Source organism: Aquarana catesbeiana, linkage group LG07 (genome assembly GCF_042186555.1).
Source record: "Aquarana catesbeiana isolate 2022-GZ linkage group LG07, ASM4218655v1, whole genome shotgun sequence".
NCBI lineage: Eukaryota > Metazoa > Chordata > Amphibia > Anura > Ranidae > Aquarana > Aquarana catesbeiana.
In genome coordinates, this window is record NC_133330.1 from 157,703,120 (window position 1) to 157,728,331 (window position 25,212).

Consider the following 25,212-nt stretch of genomic DNA (forward strand, 5'->3'; position numbering starts at 1 on the left):
GTTCACTGAAGGAAAACAGACAGATTATCTGTTCATTAGTGTGAACAGCAATCTGTCATTTCCCCTGCACAGTCCCCTCCCCCCTCCAGTTAGAACACACACTAGGGAACACATTAACCCCTTGATCGCCCTCTAGTGTTAACCCCTTCACTGCCAGTGACATTTTTACAGTAATCAATGCATTTTCATAGCACTGATCGCTATATAAATGCCAATGGTCCCAAAAATGTGTCAAAATTGCCCGACGTGTCCGCCATAATGTCGAAGTCCCGATAAAAATCGCAGATCACCGCCATTACTGGTAAAAAAAAATAATAATAAAAATGCCATAAAACTATCCCCTATTTTGTAGGTGCTATAACTTTTGCGCAAACCAATCAATATATGCTTATTGTGATTTTTTTTTTACCAAAAATATGTAGAAGAATACATATCGGCCTAAACTGAAGGAAAAAGTTGTTTTTTTTTTTTTATATTTTTGGGGGATATTTATTATAGCAAATAGTAAAAAATATTGTGTTTTTTTCAAAATTGTTGTCTTTTTTGTTTATAGTGCAAAAAATAAAAACCGCAGAGGTGATCAAATACCACCAAAAGAAAGCTCAATTTTGTTTGGGTGCAACGTCGCACAACCAATTGTCAGTTAAAGCGACGCAGTGCCGAATCACAAAAAGTGCTCTGGTCAGGAAGGGGGTAAAATCTTCCGGGGTTGAAGTGGTTAATAGCCATTCAAACCCCTTTGTGCCAACTTTTGTGCGTGTTAATCAGGCCAAAATCAGCAGGGTATGTAAACATTTGATCAGGGTCATTTGGGTAGTTTCTGTTGTGATTATGATTTAAAAAGAATAAACACAGTTGATTGATAATAAATGGCTTTAGCCAAACACTAACCATGAGTAAAAGAAAAGTTTTTGTGTTATTCATATTCTCTGAAAAATGGCCAAGAAATCATAAATTCTGCCAGGGTATGTATACTTATGAGCACAACTGTATATAGGCTACGCTGAATGCAGAGTATATATACAGTATCTCAGAAAAGTGAGTACACCCCACACATTTTTGTAAATGTTTTATTATATCTTTTCATCTGACAATACTGAAGAAATTGCACTTTGCTACAATGTAAAGTAGTAAGTGTACAGCTTGTATAACAGTGTAAATTTGCTGTCCCCTCAAAATAACTTAACACACAGCCATTAATGTTTAAAACTCCACACGCTGCAGCAAATTGGTCTGCGGGGCTGTCGTCCCAGAAGGAAGCCTCTTCTTAAGATGATGCACAAGAAAGCCAACAAACAGTTTGCCGAAGACAAGCAGACTAAGGACATGGATTACTGGAACCATGTGCTGTGGTCTGATGAGACCAAAGTAAACGTATTTGGTTCAGATGGTGTCAAGCGTGTGTGGCGGCAAACAGGTGAGGAGTACAAAGACAAGTGTGTCTTGCCTAAAGTCAACTATGGTGGTGGGAGTGTCATTGTCTGGGGCTGCATGAGTGCTGCCAGCACTGGGGAGCTACAGTTCATTGAGGGAACCATGAATGCCAACATGTACTGTGACATATTGAAGCAGAGCATGATCCCCTCCCTTCGGAGACTGGGCCGCAGGGCAGTATTCCAACATAACGACCCCAAACACACCTCCAGGACAACCACTGCCTTGCTAAAGAAGCTGAGGGTAAAGGTGATGGACTGGCCAAGCATGTCTCCATGTCTCCTAAACCCTATTGAGCATCTGTGGGGCATCCTCAAATGGAAGGTGGAGGAGCACAAGGTCTCTAACATCCACCAGCTCTGTGATGTCGTCATGGAGGAGTGGAAGAAAACTCCAGTGGCAAGCTCTGGTGAACTCCATGCCCAAGAGGTTTAATGCAGTGCTGGAAAATAATGGTGGCCATACAAAACATTGACACTTTGGGCCCAATTTGGACATTTTCACTTAGGGGTTTACTCACTTTTGTTGCCAGTGGTTTAGACATTAATGGCTGTGTGTTGAGTTATTTTGAGGGGACAGCAAATTTACACTGTTATACAAGTTGTACACTCACTACTTTACATTGTAGCAAAGTGTCATTTCTTCAGTGTTATCACATGAAAAGATATAATAAAACATTTACAAAAATGTGACGGGTGTACTCGCTTTTGTGAGATACTGTGTATATATATATATATATATACTATTAGACTATATATATATATATATATATATATATACAGTATCTCACAAAAGTGAGTACACCCCTCACATTTTTGTAAATATTTTATTATATCTTTTCACGTAACAACACTGAAGAAATGACACTTTGCTACAATGTAAAGTAGTGAGTGTGCAGATTGTATAACAGTGTAAATTTGCTGTACCCTCAAAATAACTTAACACACAACTATTAATGTCTAAACCGCTGGCAACAAAAGTGAGTACGCCCCTGAGTCAAAAAGTCCAAATTGGGCCCAATTAGCCATTTTACCTCCCCGGTGTCATGTGACTCATTAGTGTTACAAGGTCTCAGGTGTGAATGGGGAGCAGGTGTGTTAAATTTGGTGTTATTGCTCTCACTTTCTCATATTGGTCACTGAAAGTTCAACATGGCACATCATGGCAAAGAACTCTCTGAGGATCTGAAAAAAACGAACTGTTGCTCTACATAAAGATGGCCTAGACTTTAAAAAGATTGCCAAGACCCTGAAACTGAGCTGCAGCACGGTGGCCAAGACCATACAGCGGTTTAAAGGACAGGTCCCACTTAGAACAGGCCTCGCCATGATCAACCAAAGAATCATATCCAGAGGTTGTCTTTGGGAAATAGATGTATGAGTGCTGCCAGCATTGCTGCAGAGGTTAAAGGGGTGGGGGGAGGGGGTCTGCCTGTCAGTGCTTAGACCATACGCCACACACTGCATCAAATTGGTCTGCATGGCTGTCGTCCCAGAAGGAAGCCTCTTCAAAAGATGATGCACAAGAAAGCCTGCAAATAGTTTGCTGAAGACTTGCAGACTAAGGACATGGATTACTGAAACCATGTCCTGTGGTCTGATGAGACAAAGATAAATTATTTGGTTCAGATGGTGTCAAGCATGTGTGGTGGCAACCAGGTGAGGAGTACAAAGACAAGTGTGTCTTGCCTACAGTCAAGCATGGTGGTGGGAGTGTCATGGTCTGGGGCTGCATGAGTGCTGCCAGCACTGGCGAGGTACAGTTCATTGAGGGAACCATGAATGCCAACATGTACTGTGACATACTAAAGCAGAGCATGATCCCCTCCCTTCAGAGACTGGGCCGCAGGGCAGTATTCCAACATGATAACGACCCCAAGTACACCTCCAAGACGACCACTGCCTTGCTAAAGAAGCTGAGGGTAGAGGTGATGGACTGGCCAAGCATGTCCCCAGACCTAAACCCTATTGAGCATCTGTGGGGCATCCTTAAACGGAAGGTGGAGGAGCGCAAGGTCTCTAACATCCACCAGCTTCGTGATGTCCTCATGGAGGAGTGGAAGAGGACTCCAGTGGCAACCCGTGAAGCTCTGGTGAACTCCATGCCCAAGAGGGTTAAGGCAGTGCTGGAAAATATTGGTAGCCACACAAAATATTGACACTTTGGGCCCAATTTGGACATTTTCACTTAGGGATGTACTCACTTTTGTTGCCAGCGGTTTAGACATTAATGGCTGTGTGTTGAGTTATTTTGAGGGGACAGCTAATTTACACTGTTATACAAGCTGTATACTCACTACTTTACATTGTAGCAAAGTGTCATTTCTTTAGTGTTGTCATATAAAAAGATGTAATAAAATATTTACAAAAATGTGAGGGGTGTACACACTTTTGTGAGATACTGTATATATACTAGTCTGACTGTATATATACATATATATATATATATATATATATATATCAAATACACTGCCACTAACTAACCTGCCTGCCTAATCAAGTTCAATCTCTGTCCACTATAACATACTATACAGGCGCTGTGTAAGCAGCCTTATAGTGTAGGGCATTGACTTAGTCCCCCTGAGCCATGATTGGCCAAAGGCACCCTGCCTTTGGCCAATTATGGCTCTCGCTGAGGAGCGTGCTGTGATTGGCCAAAGCATGCTGGTCAGGTGTATGCTTTGGCCAATCATCATACAGCATTGCACTGCGGTCTTGCAGTGCATTATGGGGCGCTCGAGTTTGCCGCAAACGCCCCATAAAATTCGCTGTTCAGCGAACGGGCGAACACTCGAAGCTCATCCCTAGTGGTAATCAAAGTGCTCATAATTTAAATATATATTTAGACGAAGTAAATAGATTAACTTCAGAACAATCAAATCAAATGTTATATCAAAATAAATGAACTCTTATTGACATTTTCGTGTATATTCCATGAAAAATGTATGAAACAGCAAAACACATTTAAATTTTGTTACATACAAAAAATATGTGAACATGATTACAAAGTAATTTAATAATGAAAAATATCTAAAATTTACTAAAACATGTAAAAAACATGGCGATTGGCTATTCATGAATGTGCACAAATGTCCATTCGTGAATCGCCAATGGGAAAATTATAACGTCCAATAAATTAAACTAAATATACCTATCAACAATAATAATTAAACACAGGCGACATGAAAGGCCAAAAGGAAAAAAACTTAGAAACCTAACAAAAAAGAAAAAGAGATACCAAGATACCAAAATACAATCCAACAAAACAGAATAAAACACGCACAAATATATGAATATGTGAATTATGCGCGTGAATACAAAAGGATAAATGACTTAAAAGAAAATGAGACATATATAATAGAGAGCCGTAACATGGTTATATTAATAATGACTGTGTTACTAATAATAGCACTGATGAATATAGAGCAATAACCATAAAACACAAAGATAATAACTAAGGCAGCTATAATAGTAATACTAGTAGCATTTTACTTTTAGTGTCTTGCATGACCGCTATGCTAATGAGCTATGTTAAAAAATATCACATAAAGATGTTTATACTTATAGATTAATTATTGTTAATGTAGAATTAAATCATAAAGACACCCTATCATAAATTAAGTAAATATTAAAACGTAGTCTATAGACAAATATTAGACTAATTAATTAGAAATTATTGACACATGTCTTACATGGAGTGGCATATCTGATGGAGCAGGACCGGCATTTTTGGCTGAAACTCTACTGCAAAATTGAGCTTTTTGTCTGTTCCCCTTTCTTCTGGGGAATATCCAAGGCTACGGTGGATACTGATCTGTAGGGTCAAGTAGTACCTCTGACTAGTATCCATATCCACTTTCTGGCAATATATACAAAGTGCAATTCTTACCAATAGGATACCCTGTAGAAGCTATTGGCAAAATGCGTAGTGATCCATTGGCGTGGATATTTGTGACTCCATCTGTTTGGCCCCTAGCCAGAAGAAATCTTCTTGGACTACAGTATTATCACTCCAGGGCCATCCATGTGGTTTTCCTCTATTAATTCTTTGCTCCGATTTTAACATGCGGGACAATGTATCATACAGACATGTTCATGTACTCCTTTCTATCATGTTTTTTATGTGAAATCAGTAAATGTAATATTTTTATCTCAATGTGAGACCTATTTCTTTTCCTAATTGGGATTATAGTGGCAACATTTAAAGTCCATTCTTTTTTCTTTTTCTGTTCTTTGCCTAATTAATTAGAAAACCATATACTATTATGTGCAAATAAACTTCATAAGGGTATTTGATACTATATACAACTAATCATAATAATAGGAAACATCCCATTCGAGGTTTAACCCAGTCGGTTTTCTTATATTAAGGGAAAAGATCCAGAAAACTTCTCTTTTGCCGAGCACTCTGAATCTCCCCCTCTTACTGGTGTCACTATCTGCTCTATTCCTTGTATAAACAAACTAGAGACATCTTTGTTGTGGACTAAAATCCAGTGCTTGGCCACATTGGTAAAGTGTTTTTTTTCAATGTCATGTAAATGGTCGTGAAGACGATCCTTCAACCTGCGTGTCATGCGACCCACATTTTGGATACTACACGACTCGCAAGTGAGGGCATATATCAATAGCCTAGTGTTGCAATTCGTTAATAAACGAAGATATATCAAAATTTCTACCAGTAGTGGTCGAACAAACAGAATGGCCCCTTTTGATGTGACAGCGTCCTCTCATTCCACATTTGAAGTTACCTTTAAAATGCAACCAGTGAGAACATGATTTCTCACTGGTAAATAGACTTGGCGATAAGGATCCACCCAATGTGGGGGCCCTATGAGAGACTGTTTTTATACCCTTAGACAATATCTTCGTATATGTGGGATTGTTGAGGAGAACAGGAAGATACTTAGTAACTGTGTTTTTAATTTTATTGAATTATTTGCTGTATGGAATAGAAAATACCAGGGTACCAGCTGCAGGGGGGGAATGTCTCTTGCCTGTGCGGTCTCTAAAATCTTTGTCCAGCAGCAAATTGCTCCTTGGAACCTCACTAGCAATATGAATTGCTCTGTTGAGAATCGTTTCGGAATAGTCTCTGTTTTTAAATCTATATGTAATATCTTCTGTCTCCTTAACAAAATTAAAATTTTTATTGCATATACGCTTCCACCTAAGGAACTGGTCGACAGGTATACCTCTAATGGTGTGTCTTGGATGGCTGGAATCGGCTCTCAACAATGCATTGCTAGCTGATGGTTTTCTGTACAGGCCACTAACAATTGCGCTACCCTCACCAAACAGCTGTACATCAAGGAACTCAATGGAATCGACATGAGACTGCCCTGTAAATTTCAAATTGAGTTTGTTGTCATTCAAATAGTTTAGCCACACATTGAGGTCTACCTGATGGTCAGACACAATAAAAAACAAGTCGTCAATATAACGACAATAAAAAATTGTGTCCATATGGGACTATCATGTCCAAAGATGCGGGTCCTCTCCCACCACCCCATGTAGAGGTTGGCTAATGAGGGTGAAAACTTCACCCCCATAGAGGCACTGCATCTCTGGAGATAATAATACCTGTTAAACGTAAAGAAATTGTGTGTAAGCAAAAACTCAAATTGAGTAGAATAAATTCCTGGAGGACCAGTGAATATCTGCCTGACCTTTTTAGGAAAAAGGCTACAGCTTGTAAACCTAAAGAATGTGAAATACTGGAAGAGTGACTCGATACATCACAGGTAATCCATCTGTAATTAGATTTCCACTCAAAATCTCTCAGCTTTGCTAAAAGTTGTTTCGTATCTCTAAGGAAACCTGGAAGATTAACTACCAAAGGTTATAACTGATTGTCTACCCATTCCCCAATTCGTTCATTAAGGGATCAAATGCCGGCAATTATTGGTCTACCCATAAGGGGATTTAACCCCTTTTGGACTTTAGGGAGATGGTGAAACATCGGCATAGTTTTGGGAATAAACATTTCTCTTTCTTTCTGTGAAAAATCCTGATGCAAACTGCTCTATCCAAAAGAGTAGATATTTCCCTCTTAAATGGTAATGTGGGATCTCCTCTAAGTTTCTGGTAGGTATCAGTGTCTGACAATTGTTATAACGCTTCATCTTTCTAAACATTGGAATTGAGGGACCACTTATCCGCATTTCTGATGAATATGCTTTTATCCACACTCAAACTCTTAAGTGCTAGTATCTCAAAGCTAGTGAGATTTTATGGCCCTGAACCTGCCCGACAACTGCGGGCTAGGCGGGTCAGATCCCTCTCCCCGAGTTTTTGGAATAGATCCAAGTCTGCCCCCGAGATGCCACTGGATAAAAATCTGATCTTAATTTAAAAGAAATAGCTGTATGTTCATCAATGGAATCATTGGGGCAAGGTTAGGACTCTGAAGCTAGATCAATGAGATCCTGCAACATGCAAACCTCAGAAAACAATTGAGGAGAAGGAGGAGGTCTTAGAGGCATCTGATGGTTCATCATTGCCTACTTGTGATTCTTTAAAATAATGTTTCTTCAAAGTTAAGCTGCATGGAAATTTTTTGACATCAAGCAATGTCCCAAATAAATCAAAATGCCTTGTGTGGCAGAAATTCAGCCCCTTTGATAATAAAGTCTCTTCAGAATCGCTTAATGATCTTTTAGAAAGATTCAAAACATTGGAGCTTATCGTGGGGTTTTGCCACGCAATGAATAGTGGGTGCGTTTTGTATCGCGTGTGTCTCCTTCCTCCTCTCCTTGTTTTTTTTGAGCTGGTTTCTTCTTTTGTTTCTTGCTGGACCTGTGCGGTATTTCCTTTGAGGTTCCGATCGTGACTGATTGGTAGTCCTGACTGTTCAGGTGATGAATCAGAGGCTGTAATGGCTAGTGTATCGTTAGCTGGTTCGCTTTCAGGGTCATAGAAGCTGGCCCGTTTTTTAATTTGCACTCTCCGTGATCGACCAGGGAAAAATTGAGGCTTTCTCCTCATATAGATGTTATTGCTCTCATAGTCTATGCGATCTCTGGTCATTTTACTTTTTTTATTTTCAATGACATTCTTTTCCATTTTGTCCAATTTCATGTTTAGACGACCATCTAGCTCAGAAAAGCCTGGTTTTGTAAGGTAGTCAGATCCTCCTGTATAGTGGACATTTCTATTTGATAATATACATGCTCCTTTTTCTTAGATGAAATGATGATATTAAATGAACATACTGACAGAGTGTCTGTCCATTCTTTCTTCACGTTATCATCGAACAGTTCCGAAGTAGGAACAGTTTTAATTCTTAAGCCACATGGGATCTGTTCCAGTGAAATATATTCCATTAAGGAGCTGACATCCCAGAAAGATCTAATTTCTTTGGCCATCAGATATTCTAACCTCCTCAATGATCGCTTCAAGGCAACATCATTATCGTCAGTAGATTGTAGCGTGTATGTTTGCCGTTAAAAACGGAGGGGATTGTCTAATGGTGCTGTAAGGGTTCTACTAAACCCAACTTCCGTGGCAACAGGAACAGATGTAGATTCATCCATGATAGGTGACCTTTCACAAGGAAAATAAATGAATATCACTTGCAGAGGAGTTCCAGGGTAAAAAAATCAGGAAACACCTCAGAGCAGGTACGAGTATGCAAAAGTCCAGGACAAGAGAGAAACTTTACCGCTCAAGGTGGTGGACTGAAGGTAACACCCTCCTCAAAGTGGAAGTAGCAGGTGCTGGCTCAGCACACAATAGTGAAAAAGTAAATCTGGACAGCCGTACTCCATTAAAACACCTTTTATTGTAAAGAATCATCAAAGTTCATGTAACAGAAGTACAGTACAGGCAAAAAGACATCTGACGCGTTTCACAGCCTCAACGGTGCTTAGTCATAGCTATATGACCATACATATTGTTAGCAAATATATACTGATGTAAAATAAATCACATGATAAACTTAATTGTCTTTAATTGCAAACATATGTGGTCAGAAGGAGGCACACATAGCCAATGGAAGACACGGAGATTGAGCACATGGACGTGGTAATCAAAGTGCTCATAATTTGATGAAGTAAATAAATAAACTTCAGAAAAGTCAAAAAGGTGTTATAACAAAATATATTAACTCTTATAGACATTTTTGTGTATAGTCCATGAAAAATGTATGACTACACGAAACAGCAAAAACCATTTAAATTTAAAAGAAGAAACCAGCACAAAAAAAATAAGGAGAGGAGGAAGGAGACACAAGCGATACAAAAGGCACCCACTATTCATTGCGGGGCAAAACCCCACGATAAGCTCCAATATTTTGAATTTTTCTAAAAGATCATTAAGTGATTCTGAAGAGACTTTATTATCAAAATTTCTGCTCTACAAGGCATTTTGATTTATTTGGGACACCGCTTGATGTCAACAAATTTGCACGCAGTTTAACTTTGAAGAAACATTTTAACGAATCACAAGTAGGCAATGAGGAACCATCAGATACCTCTGATATTATGGGTAGACCAATAATTGCCGGCATTGGATCCCTTAATGAACGAATTGGGGAATGGGTAGACAATCAGTTACAGCCTTTGGTAGTTAATCTTCTGGGTTTCCTTAGAGATACGAAACAACTTTTAGCAAAGCTGAGACATTTTGAGTGGAAAGCCAATTACAGATGGATTACCTGTGATGTATCGAGTCTCTATTCCAGTATTCCACATTCTTTAGGTTTACAAGCCGTAGCCTTTTTCCTTAATAGGTCAGGTAGCTATTCACTGGCCCTCCAGGAATTTATTCTACTCAGTTTAGAGTTTTTGCTTACACATAATTTCTTTATGTTTGACGGGTATTATTATCTCTAGAGATGCAGTGCCTCTATGGCGGTGAAGTTTTTGAACTCATTAGCCAACCTCTACATGGGGTGGTGGGAGAGGACCTGCATCTTTGGATATGATAGTCCTCACGTATGGAAAAAGTTTTTTACAGTCGTTATATTGACAACTTGCTGTTTATTGTGTCTGACCATCAGGTAGACCTCAATGTGTGGCTAAACTAGTTGAATGACAACAAACTCAATTTGAAATTTATGGAACATTCTCATGTCGATTCCATTGAGTTCCTCGATGTACAGCTGTCTGGTGAGGATAGCTCAATTGTTACTGGCCTGTACAGAAAACCATCAGCTGGCAATGCATTGTTAAGAGCTGATTCCAGCCATCCGAGACACACCATTAGAGGTATACCTGTTGGCCAGTTCCTTAGGCTGAAGCGTATATGCAGTAAAAATTTTAATTTTGTTAAGGAGGCAGAAGATATGTCATATAGATTTAAAAACAGAGACTATTCCGAAACGGTTCTCAACAGAGCCTTTGATATTGCTAGTGAGGTTCCAAGGAGCAATTTGCTGCTGTACAAAGATTCCAGGGACCACACAGGCAAGACACATTCCCCCTCTGCATCTGGTACCCCCATATAAAATTAAAAACACAGTTACTAAGTATCTTCCCGTTCTCCTCAAGGATCCCACATATACGAAGATATTGTCTAAGGGTATAAAAACAGTCTCTCGTAGGGCTCCCACATTGGGTAGATCCTTATCGCCTAGTCTGTTTACCAGTGAGAAATCATGTACTCACTGGTTGCATTTTAAAGGTAACTTCAAATGTGGAATGAGAGGACGCGTCTATTGCTGACACAACAAAAGGGGCCATTCTGTTTGTTCGAACCACTACTGGTAGAAAGTTTGATATCTCTTCATTTACTAATTGCAACACTAGGTTTTTGATATATGTCATCACCTGCGAGTCGTGTAGTATCCAATATGTGGCTCGCACGACACGCAGGTTGAAGGATCGTCTTTACGACCATTTACATGACATTGAAAAAAAACACCCTACCAATATGGCCAAGCATTGGAACTTAGTCCACAACAAAGATGTCTCTAGTTTGTTTATACAAGGGATAGAGCAGATAGTGACACCAGTAAGAGGGGGAGATTCAGAGTGCTCGGCAAAAGAGTAGTTTTTCTAGATCTTTTCCCTTAATACAAAAATTCGGCTGGGTTAAACTTCGAACGGGATGTTTCCTATTATTATGATTAGTTGTATATAGTAGAAAATACCCTTATGAAGTTGGTTTGCACATAATAGTAGATGCTTTTCTAATTAATTAGTTTAATATTTGTCTATAGACTACGTTTTTTGTAAGGTTTCTAAGTCATGAATGGATATTTGTGCACATAGATATATTGTTTGTTTTTTACATGTTTTGGTAAATTTTAGATATTTTTCATTATTAAAGGTTACTTTGTAATAATGTACACATGTTTTTTGTATATAACAAAATTTTTATGTTTTTTGGTGTTTCATGTATTCATACATTTTTCATGGAATATACATGAGGATGTCTATAAGAGTTCATTAATTTTGATATAACGTCTATTTGACTGTTCTGAAGTTTATTTATTTACGTCATCATAATATGTAAAATAATGCATTTGGGTGGCAAAAATATGAATGCAATCTATACGCTGGGGGGAGAACCTCTGGGGGAATCTGGGATGGAAAAGGACCTGGGGTCCTAGTAGATGATAGGCTTAGCAATGGCATGCATTGCCAAGCTGTTGCTAACAAAACAAACAGAATATTGGCATGCATTAAATAGGGGGATCAACTCAAAACAATAATTCTCCCGCTCTACAAGACTCTGGTCCGGCTGCACCTAGAGTATGCTGTCCAGTTCTGGGCACCAGTCCTCAGGAAGGATGTACTGGAAATGGCGTGAGTACAAAGAAGGGCAACAAAGCTAATAATGGGTCTGGAGGATATTAGTTATGAGGAAAGGTTGCGAGCACTGAACTTATTCTCTCTGGAGAAGAGACGCTTGAGAGGGGATAAGATTTCAATTTACAAATACCATACTGGTGACTAGGGATGAGCCGAACACCCCCCGGTTCGGTTCGCACCAGAACCCGCGAACAGACCGAAAGTTCGCACGAACGTTAGAACCCCATTGACGTCTATGGGACTCGAACGTTCGAAATCAAAAGTGCTCATTTTAAAGGCTAATTTGCATGGTATTGTCCTAAAAAGGGTTTGGGGACCCGGGTCCTACCCCAGGGGACATGTATCAATGCAAAAAAAACTTTTAAAAACGGCCGTTTTTTCGGGAGCAGTGATTTTAATGATGCTTAAAGTAAAAAAAAAAAGTGAAATATTCCTTTAAATATCGTACCTGGGGGGTGTCTATAGTATGCCTGTAAAGTGACGCGTGTTTCCCATGTTTAGAACAGTCCCTGCACCAAATGTCATTTTTAAAGGAAAAAATCTCATTTAAAACTGCTTGCGGGTTTAATGTCATGTCGGGTCATGGCAATATGGATGAAAATCAGTGAGACAAACGGCATGGGTACCCCCCAGTCCATTACCAGGCCCTTTGGGTCTTGTATGGATATTAAGGGGAACCCCACACCCAAATTAAAATAAGGAAAGGTGTGGGGCCACCAGGCCCTATATACTCTGAACAGCAGTATACAGGCGGTGCAAACAAGACAGGGACTGTAGGTTTGTTGTTAAGTAGAATCTGTTTGTAATTTTGAACATTTTTAACGTGTTTAGCTCCAGCCAAAAAATCTTTTCTAAGCTTTTTGGAAAACATAGGGAAGGGTTATCACCCCTGTGACATTTGTTTTGCTGTCTTTCCTCCTCTTCAGAAGATTTCACCTCACTTTTTTGTCCCAATGAAAAATGTTTTTTGAAAATTTGGGTTTTTTTGTGGAACAAGGATTGGAAAGCATCAGTGGAAAGGAGAAATTGTTTTCCCATATTAACTCTTACAGGAGAGAATTTCCCTTCCTAGGGGTAGATTTCATCTCACTTCCTGTTGTCTCCTTCCGTTTGCAAGTAGGAGTCGTTTGTAAGTTAGATGTTTGAAAGTAGGGTCCTGCCCTATATACTCAGCAGAAATTTGGGCCTTAGGTGTTGCTGTGGCCACAACACTGTAAGCCCTCACAGGGCCCTGCTGTGAAATATTAGATCAAGAATTGTAATTACATGCCCCTGTTGAACAGGAGCTGAAAAATTAGGCCTTAGGCACTGGTGCTGGTGCCACAACACTGCAACCCCTCACAGACACTCTAGTTGGAACGCAGGAACGAGCCCTGCTGCAAAGTATTGCTTCAAAAATTGTAATTACACGCCCTTGTTAGACAGGGGCAGAAAAATTGGGCCTTAGGCACTGGTGCTGGTGCCACAACACTGCAACCCCTCACAGACACTCTAGTTGGAACGCAGGAACGAGCCCTGCTGCAAAGTATTGCATCAAAAATTGTAATTACACGCCCCTGTTAGACAGGGGCAGAAAAATTGGGCCTTAGGCACTGGTGCCACAACACTGCAACCCCTCACAGACACTCTAGTTGGAATGCAGGAACGAGCCCTGCTGCAAAGTATTACATCAAAAATTGTAATTACACGCCCCTGTTAAACAGGGGCTGAAAAATTGTGCCTTAGGCACTGGTGGTGGCGCCCAGAACCAAAAATGTTCTTACAAGCTATCAGCGTGATGATTGAGGAGGAAGAGGATAATTACTCAGGGATAGTCACTCAGCATCAGCATAGGCAGTCTTTGAAGGGATCTGAGATTTCAAAAAAAATTATTCGGTTACATCAGCATCAGGTGCTTGGTAGCTGGTGGTGATCCAAGACTCATTCATTTTTATGAAGGTCAGCCGATCGACCGAGTCGGTGGACAGACGCACCCTGTGATCGGTTACCACGCCTCCAGCAGCACTGAATGTGCGTTCCGAAAGAACGCTGGATGCAGGACAGGCCAGTAGCTCAATTGCATACTGTGCAAGCTCTGGCCAGTGATCCATCCTCAAGACCCAGTAACCCAGAGGATTTTCGGTGGGAAAGGTGTCCAAGTCTGATCTTGCCCCTAGGTATTCCTGCACCATGTAAAACAGACGCTGGCGATGGTTGCTGGAACCGATCATACCTTGGGGCTGTGGACCAAAAAATTGTCTGAACGCATCGGTCAGACGGCCACCTTCTCCACCGCTCCTTCTTTGACTGACCGAAGCCTCAGCAACACGTTGTCCAGAAACAGGAGTTTGTAACCTCCCAGTCTCTGGGAACGCGTTGCACAGACCTTTCTGCAAGGCCTCCCGAAGATGTTTCATCCTCTGCTCCCTCTGCGATGGCAAGATAAGGTCCGCAACCTTACCCTTGTAACGTGGATCAAGGAGGGTTGCCAGCCAGTATTGGTCCTTCTCCTTGATACCACGAATACGAGGATCCTTACGCAGGCTTTGCAGGATCAGGGAGGCCATGCAGCGTAGGTTTGCTGAGGCATTTGGTCCGGAGTCCTCTGGGTCACTAAGGACAACAACGTCTGCAGCCACCTCCTCCCAGCCACGTACAAGTCCATGTGTTCCTTGGGACTGATCCCTTAAAGGCTGCTGCTGATGCTGAGTGCCAGGCTCCACCTCCATACTAACACAATCTTCCTCCTCCTCCTCCTTGTCCTCTTCCTGTGTGATCGGCGGGCACGCAGGAACACTGTCTGGATAAAGGGGGCCTTGAGAGCTAAGGAAGTCCTCCTCTTCCTGCCTCTGTTCTGCCTCAAGTGCCCTGTCCATTATTCCACGCAGCGTGTGCTCCAACAGGTGGACAAGGGGGACAGTGTCACTGATGCATGCACTGTCAGTGCTCACCATCCTCGTGGCCTCCTCGAATGGTGACAGGACAGTGCACGCATCCCTGATCATGGCCCACTGGCGTGGGGAAAAAAAACCAAGCTCCCCTGACCCTGTCCTGGTGCCATAGTCGCACAGGTACTCATTGATGGCCCTCTGCTGCGTGTGCAGCCGCTGCAGCATGGCCAACGTTGAGTTCCACCTGGTGGGCATGTCACAGATTAGGCGGTTCTTGGGCAGGTTAAACTCCTTTTGGAGGTCCGTCAGCCGAGCACTGGCATTATATGACCGGCGGAAATGCACACAGACTTTCCTGGCCTGCTTCAGGACATCCTGTAAGCCCTGGTACCTGCCCAAGAACCGCTGCACCACCAAGTTAAGGACGTGAGCCAAACAGGGCACATGGGTCATTTGTCCCTGTCGGAGGGCAGAGAGGAGGTTGGTGCCATTGTCGCAAACCACCATTCCTGCCTTAAGTTGGCGTGGCGTTAACCACCTCTGAACCTGCCCCTGCAGAGCTGACAGAACCTCTGCCCCAGTGTGGCTCCTGTCCCCCAAGCACACCAGCTCAAGCACCGCATGGCATCTTTTGGCCTGCGTACTTGCGTAGCCCCTTGAACGCCTACGGAGCACCGCTGGTTCCGAGGAAGAGGCCATGGAGGAAGAAGAAGAGGAGGGGGTGGAGGAGAGAGGTGTGTCACAATCAGCATTTTGGAGGCGTGGTGGCGGAACAACCTCCAACACTACTGCACCTTGTCCTGCATCCTTCCCAGCTGCCAGCAGAGTCACCCAATGCGCCGTGAAACTTAGGTAACGTCCCTGTCCATGCCTGCTGGACCATGAGTCAGCGGTTTTATGCACCTTACTGCTGACCGCCCTGTCCAGCGAGGCATGGACATTGACTTCCACATGCCGGTAGAGAGCCGGAATCGCCTTCCGTGAGAAAAAGTGGCGTTTGGGTACCTGCCACTGAGGAACCGCACATTCCACAAACTCACGGAAGGGGGCAGAGTCTACCAACTGAAAAGGCAGCAGTTGAAGTGCTAGCAATTTTGCCAAGCTAGCATTCAACCGCTGGGCATGTGGATGGCTGGGAGCAAACTTCTTTCGGCGGTGCAGCAGCTGGGGCAGGGAAATTTGCCTGGTACAATCTGACGTCGGTGTACCAAAAGCAGATTGCCCACAAGTACTTGGCTGTGACACACCTAATTCTACACCTTCATTCCTCTCACTGCAGGTCTCAGAGAGGACTGAAGGTCTAGTGGGGTTGGAAATCTCAGCTGATGAGGAGCAAGGAGAGATCCTCTTTGTTCTTTGGTGTGGGTCTTTTAGATACGCTTGCCAACGAACTGCATGGCAGGTCAACATATGTCTGGTCAAGCATGTGGTACCCAAGCGGGAGATGTTTTGGCCACGCGAGATACGCTTGAGACATATGTTGCAAATAGCAGCGGTGCGATCTGATGCACTCGTCTCAAAAAAGGCCCACACCAAAGAACTTTTTGAATAACGCGCAGAGACTGCAGCGCCCTGCACATGTGGAGCTTTGGGGTGTGATGCAGTCAATGTGCTGCCCTTAGGCTGGCCCCTGGAGGGCATCCTGCCTCGTTGGTGATGTGCCGCCGCCTCCTCCTCCTCCTCCTCCTCCTCCTCCTCTCTCCTATCAGGCACCCACGTTGAGTCAGTGACCTCATCATCCCCTCCCTCCTCATCACTGGAGCAAACCTGGCAGTATGCTGCAGCAGGGGGAGCATGACTGCCAGATTGCTGTCCTTCTTGGGCACCCCCTCTGTCCGTGCTCATGTTACTGCCTTCATCGAGCTCAGTATCGTCATCAGAGCCTTCCAAACGCTGGGCATCCTCCTGGAGCATGTACCCAACACTGTGGTCAAACAGTTCGAGGGAATCCTCATGAGGACATGGTGGAGCTAGGGAAGGAGTCACTGATGACATTGAGCTGAGGGAAGAGGCCGCTGCTTTGCCAGACAAAGCACCCTGGGCATGGGTGAGAGAGGATGAGGAGGATGAGGACGGCTTGGTCATCCACTCGACCAAGTCTTCCGCATGTTGCGGCTCAACACGGCCAGCTGCCGAAAAAAAGGCCAAGCGTGTCCCATGGCCACGTGCTGATGAGGATGCACCGTCTCCACGACCAGCACTAGACACAGAGCCTGCTTGCCCTCTCTTATTGGCTTGTGACTGTCTGCCTCTCCTTCTTGGCCTTCCAGACATACTAATGGCCTGTAGCTGCACTAAGCTGGGATAGAACACCTGTAATTTTCTTCAGGTAGCTTTATATACTGTAACCAGACAAGCCTGCCTGTCAGTAGGAAGATAACAGGAACGGATCTAGCTGAACACTGTGAGCAGGACGCACTGTACTAAATGTAAATAGTCTAGCTGCCTGACCGTGGTACTAATAGGATCAAATAGAACACCTGTAATTTTCTTCAGGTAGCTTTATATACTGTAACCAGACAAGCCTGCCTGTCAGTAGGAAGATAACAGGAACGGATCTAGCTGTACACTGTGAGCAGGACGCACTGTACTAAATGTAAATAGTCTAGCTGCCTGACCGTGGTACTAATAGGATCAAATAGAACACCTGTAATTTTCTTCAGGTAGCTTTATATACTGTAACCAGACAAGCCTGCCTGTCAGTAGGAAGATAACAGGAACGGATCTAGCTGAACACTGTGAGCAGGACGCACTGTACTAAATGTAAATAGTCTAGCTGCCTGACCATGGTACTAATAGGATCAAATAGAACACCTGTAATTTTCTTCAGGTAGCTTTATATACTGTAACCAGACAAGCCTGCCTGTCAGTAGGAAGATAACAGGAACGGATCTAGCTGAACACTGTGAGCAGGACGCACTGTACTAAATGTAAATAGTCTAGCTGCCTGACCGTGGTACTAATAGGATCAAATAGAACACCTGTAATTTTCTTCAGGTAGCTTTATATACTGTAACCAGACAAGCCTGCTTGTCAGTAGGAAGATAACTGGAACGGATCTAGCTGAACACTGTGAGCAGGACGCACTGCACTAAATGTAAATAGTCTAGAAGATAACAGGAACGGATCTAGCTGAACACTGTGAGCAGGACGCACTGCACTAAATGTAAATAGTCTAGAAGATAACAGGAACGGATCTAGCTGAACACTGTGAGCAGGACGCACTGCACTAAATGTAAATAGTCTAGAAGATAACAGGAACGGATCTAGCTGAACACTGTGAGCAGGACGCACTGCACTAAATGTAAATAGTCTAGAAGATAACAGGAACGGATCTAGCTGAACACTGTGAGCAGGACGCACTGCACTAAATGTAAATAGTCTAGAAGATAACAGGAACGGATCTAGCTGAACACTGTGAGCAGGACGCACTGCACTAAATGTAAATAGCAGGAACGGATCTAGCTGAACACTGTGAGCAGGACGCACTGCACTAAATGTAAATAGTCTAGAAGATAACAGGAACGGATCTAGCTGAACACTGTGAGCAGGACGCACTGCACTAAATGTAAATAGCAGGAACGGCTCTAGCTGAACACTGTGAGCAGGACGCACTGCACTAAATGTAAATAGCAGGAACGGATCTAGCTGAACACTGTGAGCAGGACGCACTGCACTAAATGTAAATAACAGGAACGGATCTAGCTGAACACTGTGAGCAGGACGCACTGCACTAAATGTAAATAGTCTAGAAGATAACAGGAACGGATCTAGCTGAACACTGTGAGCAGGACGCACTGCACTAAATGTAAATAGCAGGAACGGATCTAGCTGAACACTGTGAGCAGGACGCACTGCACTAAATGTAAATAGCAGGAACGGATCTAGCTGAACACTGTGAGCAGGACGCACTGCACTAAATGTAAATAGCAGGAACGGATCTAGCTGAACACTGTGAGCAGGACGCACTGCACTAAATGTAAATAACAGGAACGGATCTAGCTGAACACTGTGAGCAGGACGCACTGCACTAAATGTAAATAGCAGGAACGGATCTAGCTGAACACTGTGAGCAGGACGCACTGCACTAAATGTAAATAGCAGGAACGGATCTAGCTGAACACTGTGAGCAGGATGCACTGCACTAAATGTAAATAACAGGAACGGATCTAGCTGAACACTGTGAGCAAGACGCACTGCACTAAATGTAAATAGTCTAGAAGATAACAGGAACGGATCTAGCTGAACACTGTGAGCAGGACGCACTGCACTAAATGTAAATAGCAGGAACGGATCTAGCTGAACACTGTGAGCAGGACGCACTGCACTAAATGTAAATAGCAGGAACGGATCTAGCTGAACACTGTGAGCAGGACGCACTGCACTAAATGTAAATAGCAGGAACGGATCTAGCTGAACACTGTGAGCAGGACGCACTGCACTAAATGTAAATAGCAGGAACGGATCTAGCTGAACACTGTGAGCAGGACGCACTGCACTAAATGTAAATAACAGGAACGGATCTAGCTGAACACTGTGAGCAGGACGCACTGCACTAAATGTAAATAGCAGGAACGGATCTAGCTGAACACTGTGAGCAGGACGCACTGCACTAAATGTAAATAGCAGGAACGGATCTAGCTGAACACTGTGAGCAGGACGCACTGCACTAAATGTAAATTGCAGGAACGGATCTAGCTGAACACTGTGAGCAGGACGCACTGCACTAAATGTAAATAGTCTAGAAGATAACAGGAACGGATCTAGCTGAACACTGTGAGCAGGACGCACTGCACTAAATGTAAATAGCAGGAACGGATCTAGCTGAACACTGTGAGCAGGACGCACTGCATTAAATGTAAATAGTCTAGATAGAAGATAACAGGAACGGATCTAGCTAAACTGAATACAGTGTATATATATATATATGCAACACCTGGGATGCATATATATACACAATACACTGTAAGTGCAGCTAACTGACTGACTGTTCTGCCTAATCTATCTAACTCAAATCAAATGACACTGTCTCTCTCTCTCTCTATCTCTCAGCACACCGGAACACACACTACACAGGGCCGCCGTGCAGGCGGCCTTATATAGTGTGGGGTGTGTACTAAATCCCCTGAGCCATAATTGGCCAAAGCCACCCTGGCTTTGGCCAATTACAGCTCTCTCTACTGACGGCACTGTGATTGGCCAAGCATGCGGGTCATAGTGCATGCTTGGCCAATCATCAGCCAGCAATGCACTGCGATGCCGCAGTGAATTATGGGCCGTGACGCGCCACACGAATTTAGCGCGAACGGCCCATATCGTTCGCAATTCGGCGAACGGGCGAACAGCCGATGTTCGAGTCGAACATGGGTTCGACTCGAACACGAAGCTCATCCCTACTGGTGACCCCACAATAGGGATAAAACTTTTTTGCGGAAGGGAGTTTAACAAGACTCGTGGCCACTCATTAAAATTAGAAGAAAAGAGGTTTAACCTTAAACTACGTAGAGGGGGGGGCATTGATAGTTTCAAGAAATTATTAGATAAGCACCTGAACGACCACAACATACAGGGATATACAATGTAATACTGACATATAATCACACGCATAGGTTGGACTTGATGGACTTGTGTCTTTTTTCAACCTCACCTACTATGTAACTATGTAACTATATATTCAAATTATGAGCATTTTGATTACCATGTGGTCCATCTCCGTGTCTTCCATGGGCTATGTGTGCCTCCTTCTGACCACATATGTTTGAAATGAAAGACAAGTTTATCATGTGATTTTACATCAGTATATATGTGCTAACAATATGTATGGTCATATAGCTATGACCAAGCACCGATGAGGGTGTAAAACATGTCAGCTGTCTTTTTGCCTGTACTTCTGCTGTTACATAAACTTTGATGATTCTTTACAATAAAAGGCGTTTTATTGGTGTGCGGCTGTCCAGATTTTCCCTTTTTCGCTATTGTGTGCTGAGTCAGCACCTGCTACTTCCACTTTGAGGAAGGTGTTACCTTCAGTCCACCACGTGGAGCGGTAAAGTTTCTCTCTTTGGTAAAACGTAATTACTCAGGGAAATAGTGCTGGAGAAGAGGTGATTATTGCAGCCAGAGCTGCTTTTTATTTTTATAATAACTCAGGAAACATTTAAAAAAATAGCTTGTAGCTCATTAGCAGCACAGTGGCTAAGTGGATAGCACTTCCACCTAGCAGTGCTAGCATGACACTACCTGCCTGGAGTTTGCATGTTCTCCTTGTGCCTGTGTGGGTTTCCTCCAGGCACTCCAATTTCTTCCCACCCTCCAAAGACATGCTGGTAGGTTAACTGGCTCCTATCTAAATTGGCCCTAGTATGTGTATTATTATTATTATAATACAGGATTTATATAGCGCCAACGGTTTGCGCAACGCTTTACAATATGGGGGCAGACAATACAGTTACAATACAATTCAATACAGGAGGAATCAGAGGGCCCTGAATGAATGTGAGTTAGGGACCTTAGATTGTAAGCTCCTTGAGGACAGGGACTGATGTTAAAAATTCAAGCTATTTTTTAAAAATGTTTAAAATATACAGGTATATGTAAAGTGCTGTGTAAATGGACAGCGCTATATACTTTAAGAACCTGTAATGAAATGATAAATAATTTTACAGTCTCCTTCCTTCAGTACTAAGTAAATTTTCTATTTTTACAGAATGTTTACATTTTTACAGGTCATAATATTATAACAGCAATTGAAACTAATAACTTACCCAGTAGAAAATCATCTTCTGTCATATCCACTGAGCTGTTTGATGCAATTGAAGTGTCTTCTAGCTCACAATTTTCAGGCTTGAATTGGAGCTGCATATTGCATTTGTCCACACTGTTATCAATGAGCAGATGGCTTGCGCTGAGCCCCTTGTAAAATTGTGGCAAAAAAAATTGAGAAATAATCAACTTAAAACATTAAAAATAAACTTCCCCTACCTAACCTAATTTGTCATGTTTATTGTTGAAATTATTCATAAAATTATTTTTAAAAAATGTAGTTACAATTTAGTATAAAGTATTGCTCAATCCTTACCGTATCAAAAGGTTTCTCTCCTACCTTGAAATTTGTATTTTTCTCCTCATCCAATATGATTGATCTGTGACAACCTCTCTTTACAGAGTCTGGTTTTGGATGCCCACCTGTATCTGATAAATATTTTATTTTTGGCCGGGTTTCACAAGTTGTTGTACTGGTTAAGTTTAAGTTATGTAGGCATTCCCTTTGTTTTATTAGGTCCTTGTTCATGATTTCAGCTTTCTTTTTTTCATCTGAAAATGTTTTAGAATCTCCTGCTCTGTCTTCGTGCACTTTCTTCTGTTTTGTATACTCCTCATTTTCTAATACTGCACTTTCTTCTTCAACTTTCAAATTTCCATTTTGAATACAAACATCTTGCTTAACTTTCCTGCAAATAATTTGTAAGGGTGATTTATTTATGTGACTGAAACAAACTGGTTATTATTTTGCAAATAAAATGTAATTAGTTGACCACACTTCTTAAGGAGGTTGTAAACCTCAGAAAAAAACAAAACAAAAAACCTGCAAGACAAAGGCATAATGAGTTAGTATGCACTGCATACTAGCTCATTATGAAATAGTTACCTCAGAACGATGCTCTGCAGTGCTGCCCGCACTCCGCTCCCATGGCCGACATCTTTCCCTGGAGTTACTTCTGGGTTCCTGGGTGCCGCCGGTCACGGCACAGGTCCTGAAGAAATGGCACCAGCGGGCCGTTTCTTCAGTGTGCATGCGCCGATGGCGTCTGCAGCCTCGTATATAGTGAATATCTCCTAAACTGTACAAGTTTAGGAGATATTTACAGTACCTAAAGGTAAACCTTATTATAGGCTTACCTGTAGGTACAAGTGGCGTAACAGAGTTTACAACTACTTCAAGCATTTTCACAGATCTTCGCATATTTTGATAGCTCATTTAAGTAATTGTAAACCCTTAGGCCCCTTCCACACGAGGCGGATACGTTTTAGCGGAGTCCGCCATCTCAGCGGGACATCGCTCCGTTAAATTCCGCTGAGCCGGCGGATGACAGGCCCGTCTCTGCTCACTGAGCGGGGAGGGACCTGGCAGAGCTAATCTCTATGGGGAGATCGGACAAAAACGTTTTCATAAGCTCTCATCCGATGCGCCAAGACGGATGGCAGACATATCGCTATACGTCTGTCTTGAGCGGATCAGATGGCAAACGGGTGTCACATCTCTGCTGACATCCACCTGCCCATAGGAGTCAATAGATGGCCCACTTGGATCTGCCTGAAAAATGGACAGGCAGATCCGAGCGGGCTTGTCATGTGAAAGGGGCCTTACACATACCCACTGCAGTGACTAGCCTTAAGTCTGGTGCACAAAGGAAGTTTTTTTTTGTTCAACCCAGGGGGCTGAATGGGAGACAGCAGACAGAAGTCACACTCAGTGCTTTGGGTGAAGCCACACTATAATACACACTATATAAAGATATGCTTTGTTAATTGTGAGTCATAGTGAGTCATATTTAAACAGAAACCTCCTCTTAAGAATCAATGTGCTGAATGATTTGGAAGAAAAGTACATTTTTATGTCTGTTTTTATTATTTTATTGGTACTTCTTTGCTCCATTCTAGCAGTGCCCAGTCGCTACTGACCCCTTTGCTGTCTGTGCTGTGAGCACATTAGTCAACTAGTTTAGAGAAGCTGCACACAGGATATCACACTTGGGATCTGTGTATGCTCACACGTCCCCTCCACCTGTATGAGTGACACTGCAGTATTAATCCGTGTATGCTGATATGTCCCCCCCTCCTCACTGGCACACCCCCTGTCTTTGCATGAACAACACTGCGCTATGGATTTGTGAATGGTGACAAGCTCCCTCCCCCTACATAAGTGACACTGCACTGTGGATCTGTGAATGCGTATACCCCTTCCTTTTCGCTGATATGCCCCCTCCTTTGCAAGAGTGATACTGCACTATAGAGCTGTGTATGCTAACACACCCCTTTTACCTCACTTACACCCCCCTATCTCCTGCATGAGTGGCATGGATCTGTAAATGGTGATAGGCCTCTTTCTCATCCTGCATAAGTAGTGACCGCGCTGGTCTCAGGTACATGCCTACAGAGGGAGACAGGCCCTGTCAGCAACACCTAATTAGCTATTCGTCTGCTACAGGGCAGCATGGTTGATCAGAAGTGGGTGAAGAGGGCACGCTGTCAACCACACTACCTCAGCTTCCACAGCAGCTATACAAATAGGATGAAATGTAACATGCACTTTGTCCCCTGGGGACAAGAAGAAATACTTCTTCTTTAAAATGTAAGGAGTAAGTCCACTCAAAATGGATTTTCTAGTTCTGGACAGGGTCAGGCACAGCTTAATTCACCATCCAGTAGCACAGCCATTAGCGAGCTTTCCTGAAATTCTGAGCTGCTTGTTATCACTAACCTGGTTCCTCCTCATATTACAATAAAGTGTAGCCCTCTTTTTTAGAGGGGGGGTTATGAGAAATGGCCCTCACCAAGCAGGATAATGTGCTTTAGTTAAACTGGTAAATCTATAGGTGACTGATGACCTTTTAGTGTAGTCCCAAACACAATCATGTCATCAAGGTACACAAGACATTCTCTGGGTATTAGATCACCCAAAACTCTTTCCATTAACCTTTGGAATGTTGCGGGTGCACCTCTTATGCTTTTTGCCATTTGAGTAAATTAATAAAAACCCAAAGGCTGTCTTTTCCTGATCTTTGGGTGCCATGAAGCACTAACCAGACCATAGATCAAGCTTGGTGAACAAAACATTTCCATTTAAAGCCTCCAGAGTTTATTCAACTTTGGGCAGTGCATACTGATCGAGTATTGTCCTCCGCTTCAGAGTTCTGTGATCTATACAGATGGATGGATTTCCATTTTTTTCACACTACCACAATGGGAGAAGCATAGGGGCTCCTACTGCCCACAATAATGCCCTGGTCTTTAATCTAATGTAATGTCTGTCTTAGCTCGTTCACATCTTTTGGTGCTATCCTCTGGGGTCTCTCTCTGAAGGGAGTAGCATCAGTTAGTCTAAAAGTGTGCTGAGCACTCTTCGCACAGCCTACATACATATCATCTGTA

The 25,212-nt window shown here is 42.8% G+C and overlaps 1 protein-coding gene across 5 annotated transcripts in view; it reads right to left on the reverse strand.

Moving 5' to 3' along the window:
* LOC141103311 (myomegalin-like) overlaps nucleotides 1-25,212 on the reverse strand; it is a 716,510-nt gene that overhangs the window by 231,170 nt on the left and 460,128 nt on the right. For all 5 annotated transcript variants that reach the window (XM_073592764.1, XM_073592765.1, XM_073592767.1 and 2 more), the window contains 2 exons: nucleotides 22,163-22,511; nucleotides 21,825-21,972 (listed from right to left, as the gene is read on the reverse strand). In XM_073592764.1, the coding sequence (XP_073448865.1) occupies nucleotides 21,825-21,972; nucleotides 22,163-22,511 (497 nt within the window). The remainder of the gene's footprint in view (nucleotides 1-21,824; nucleotides 21,973-22,162; nucleotides 22,512-25,212) is intronic.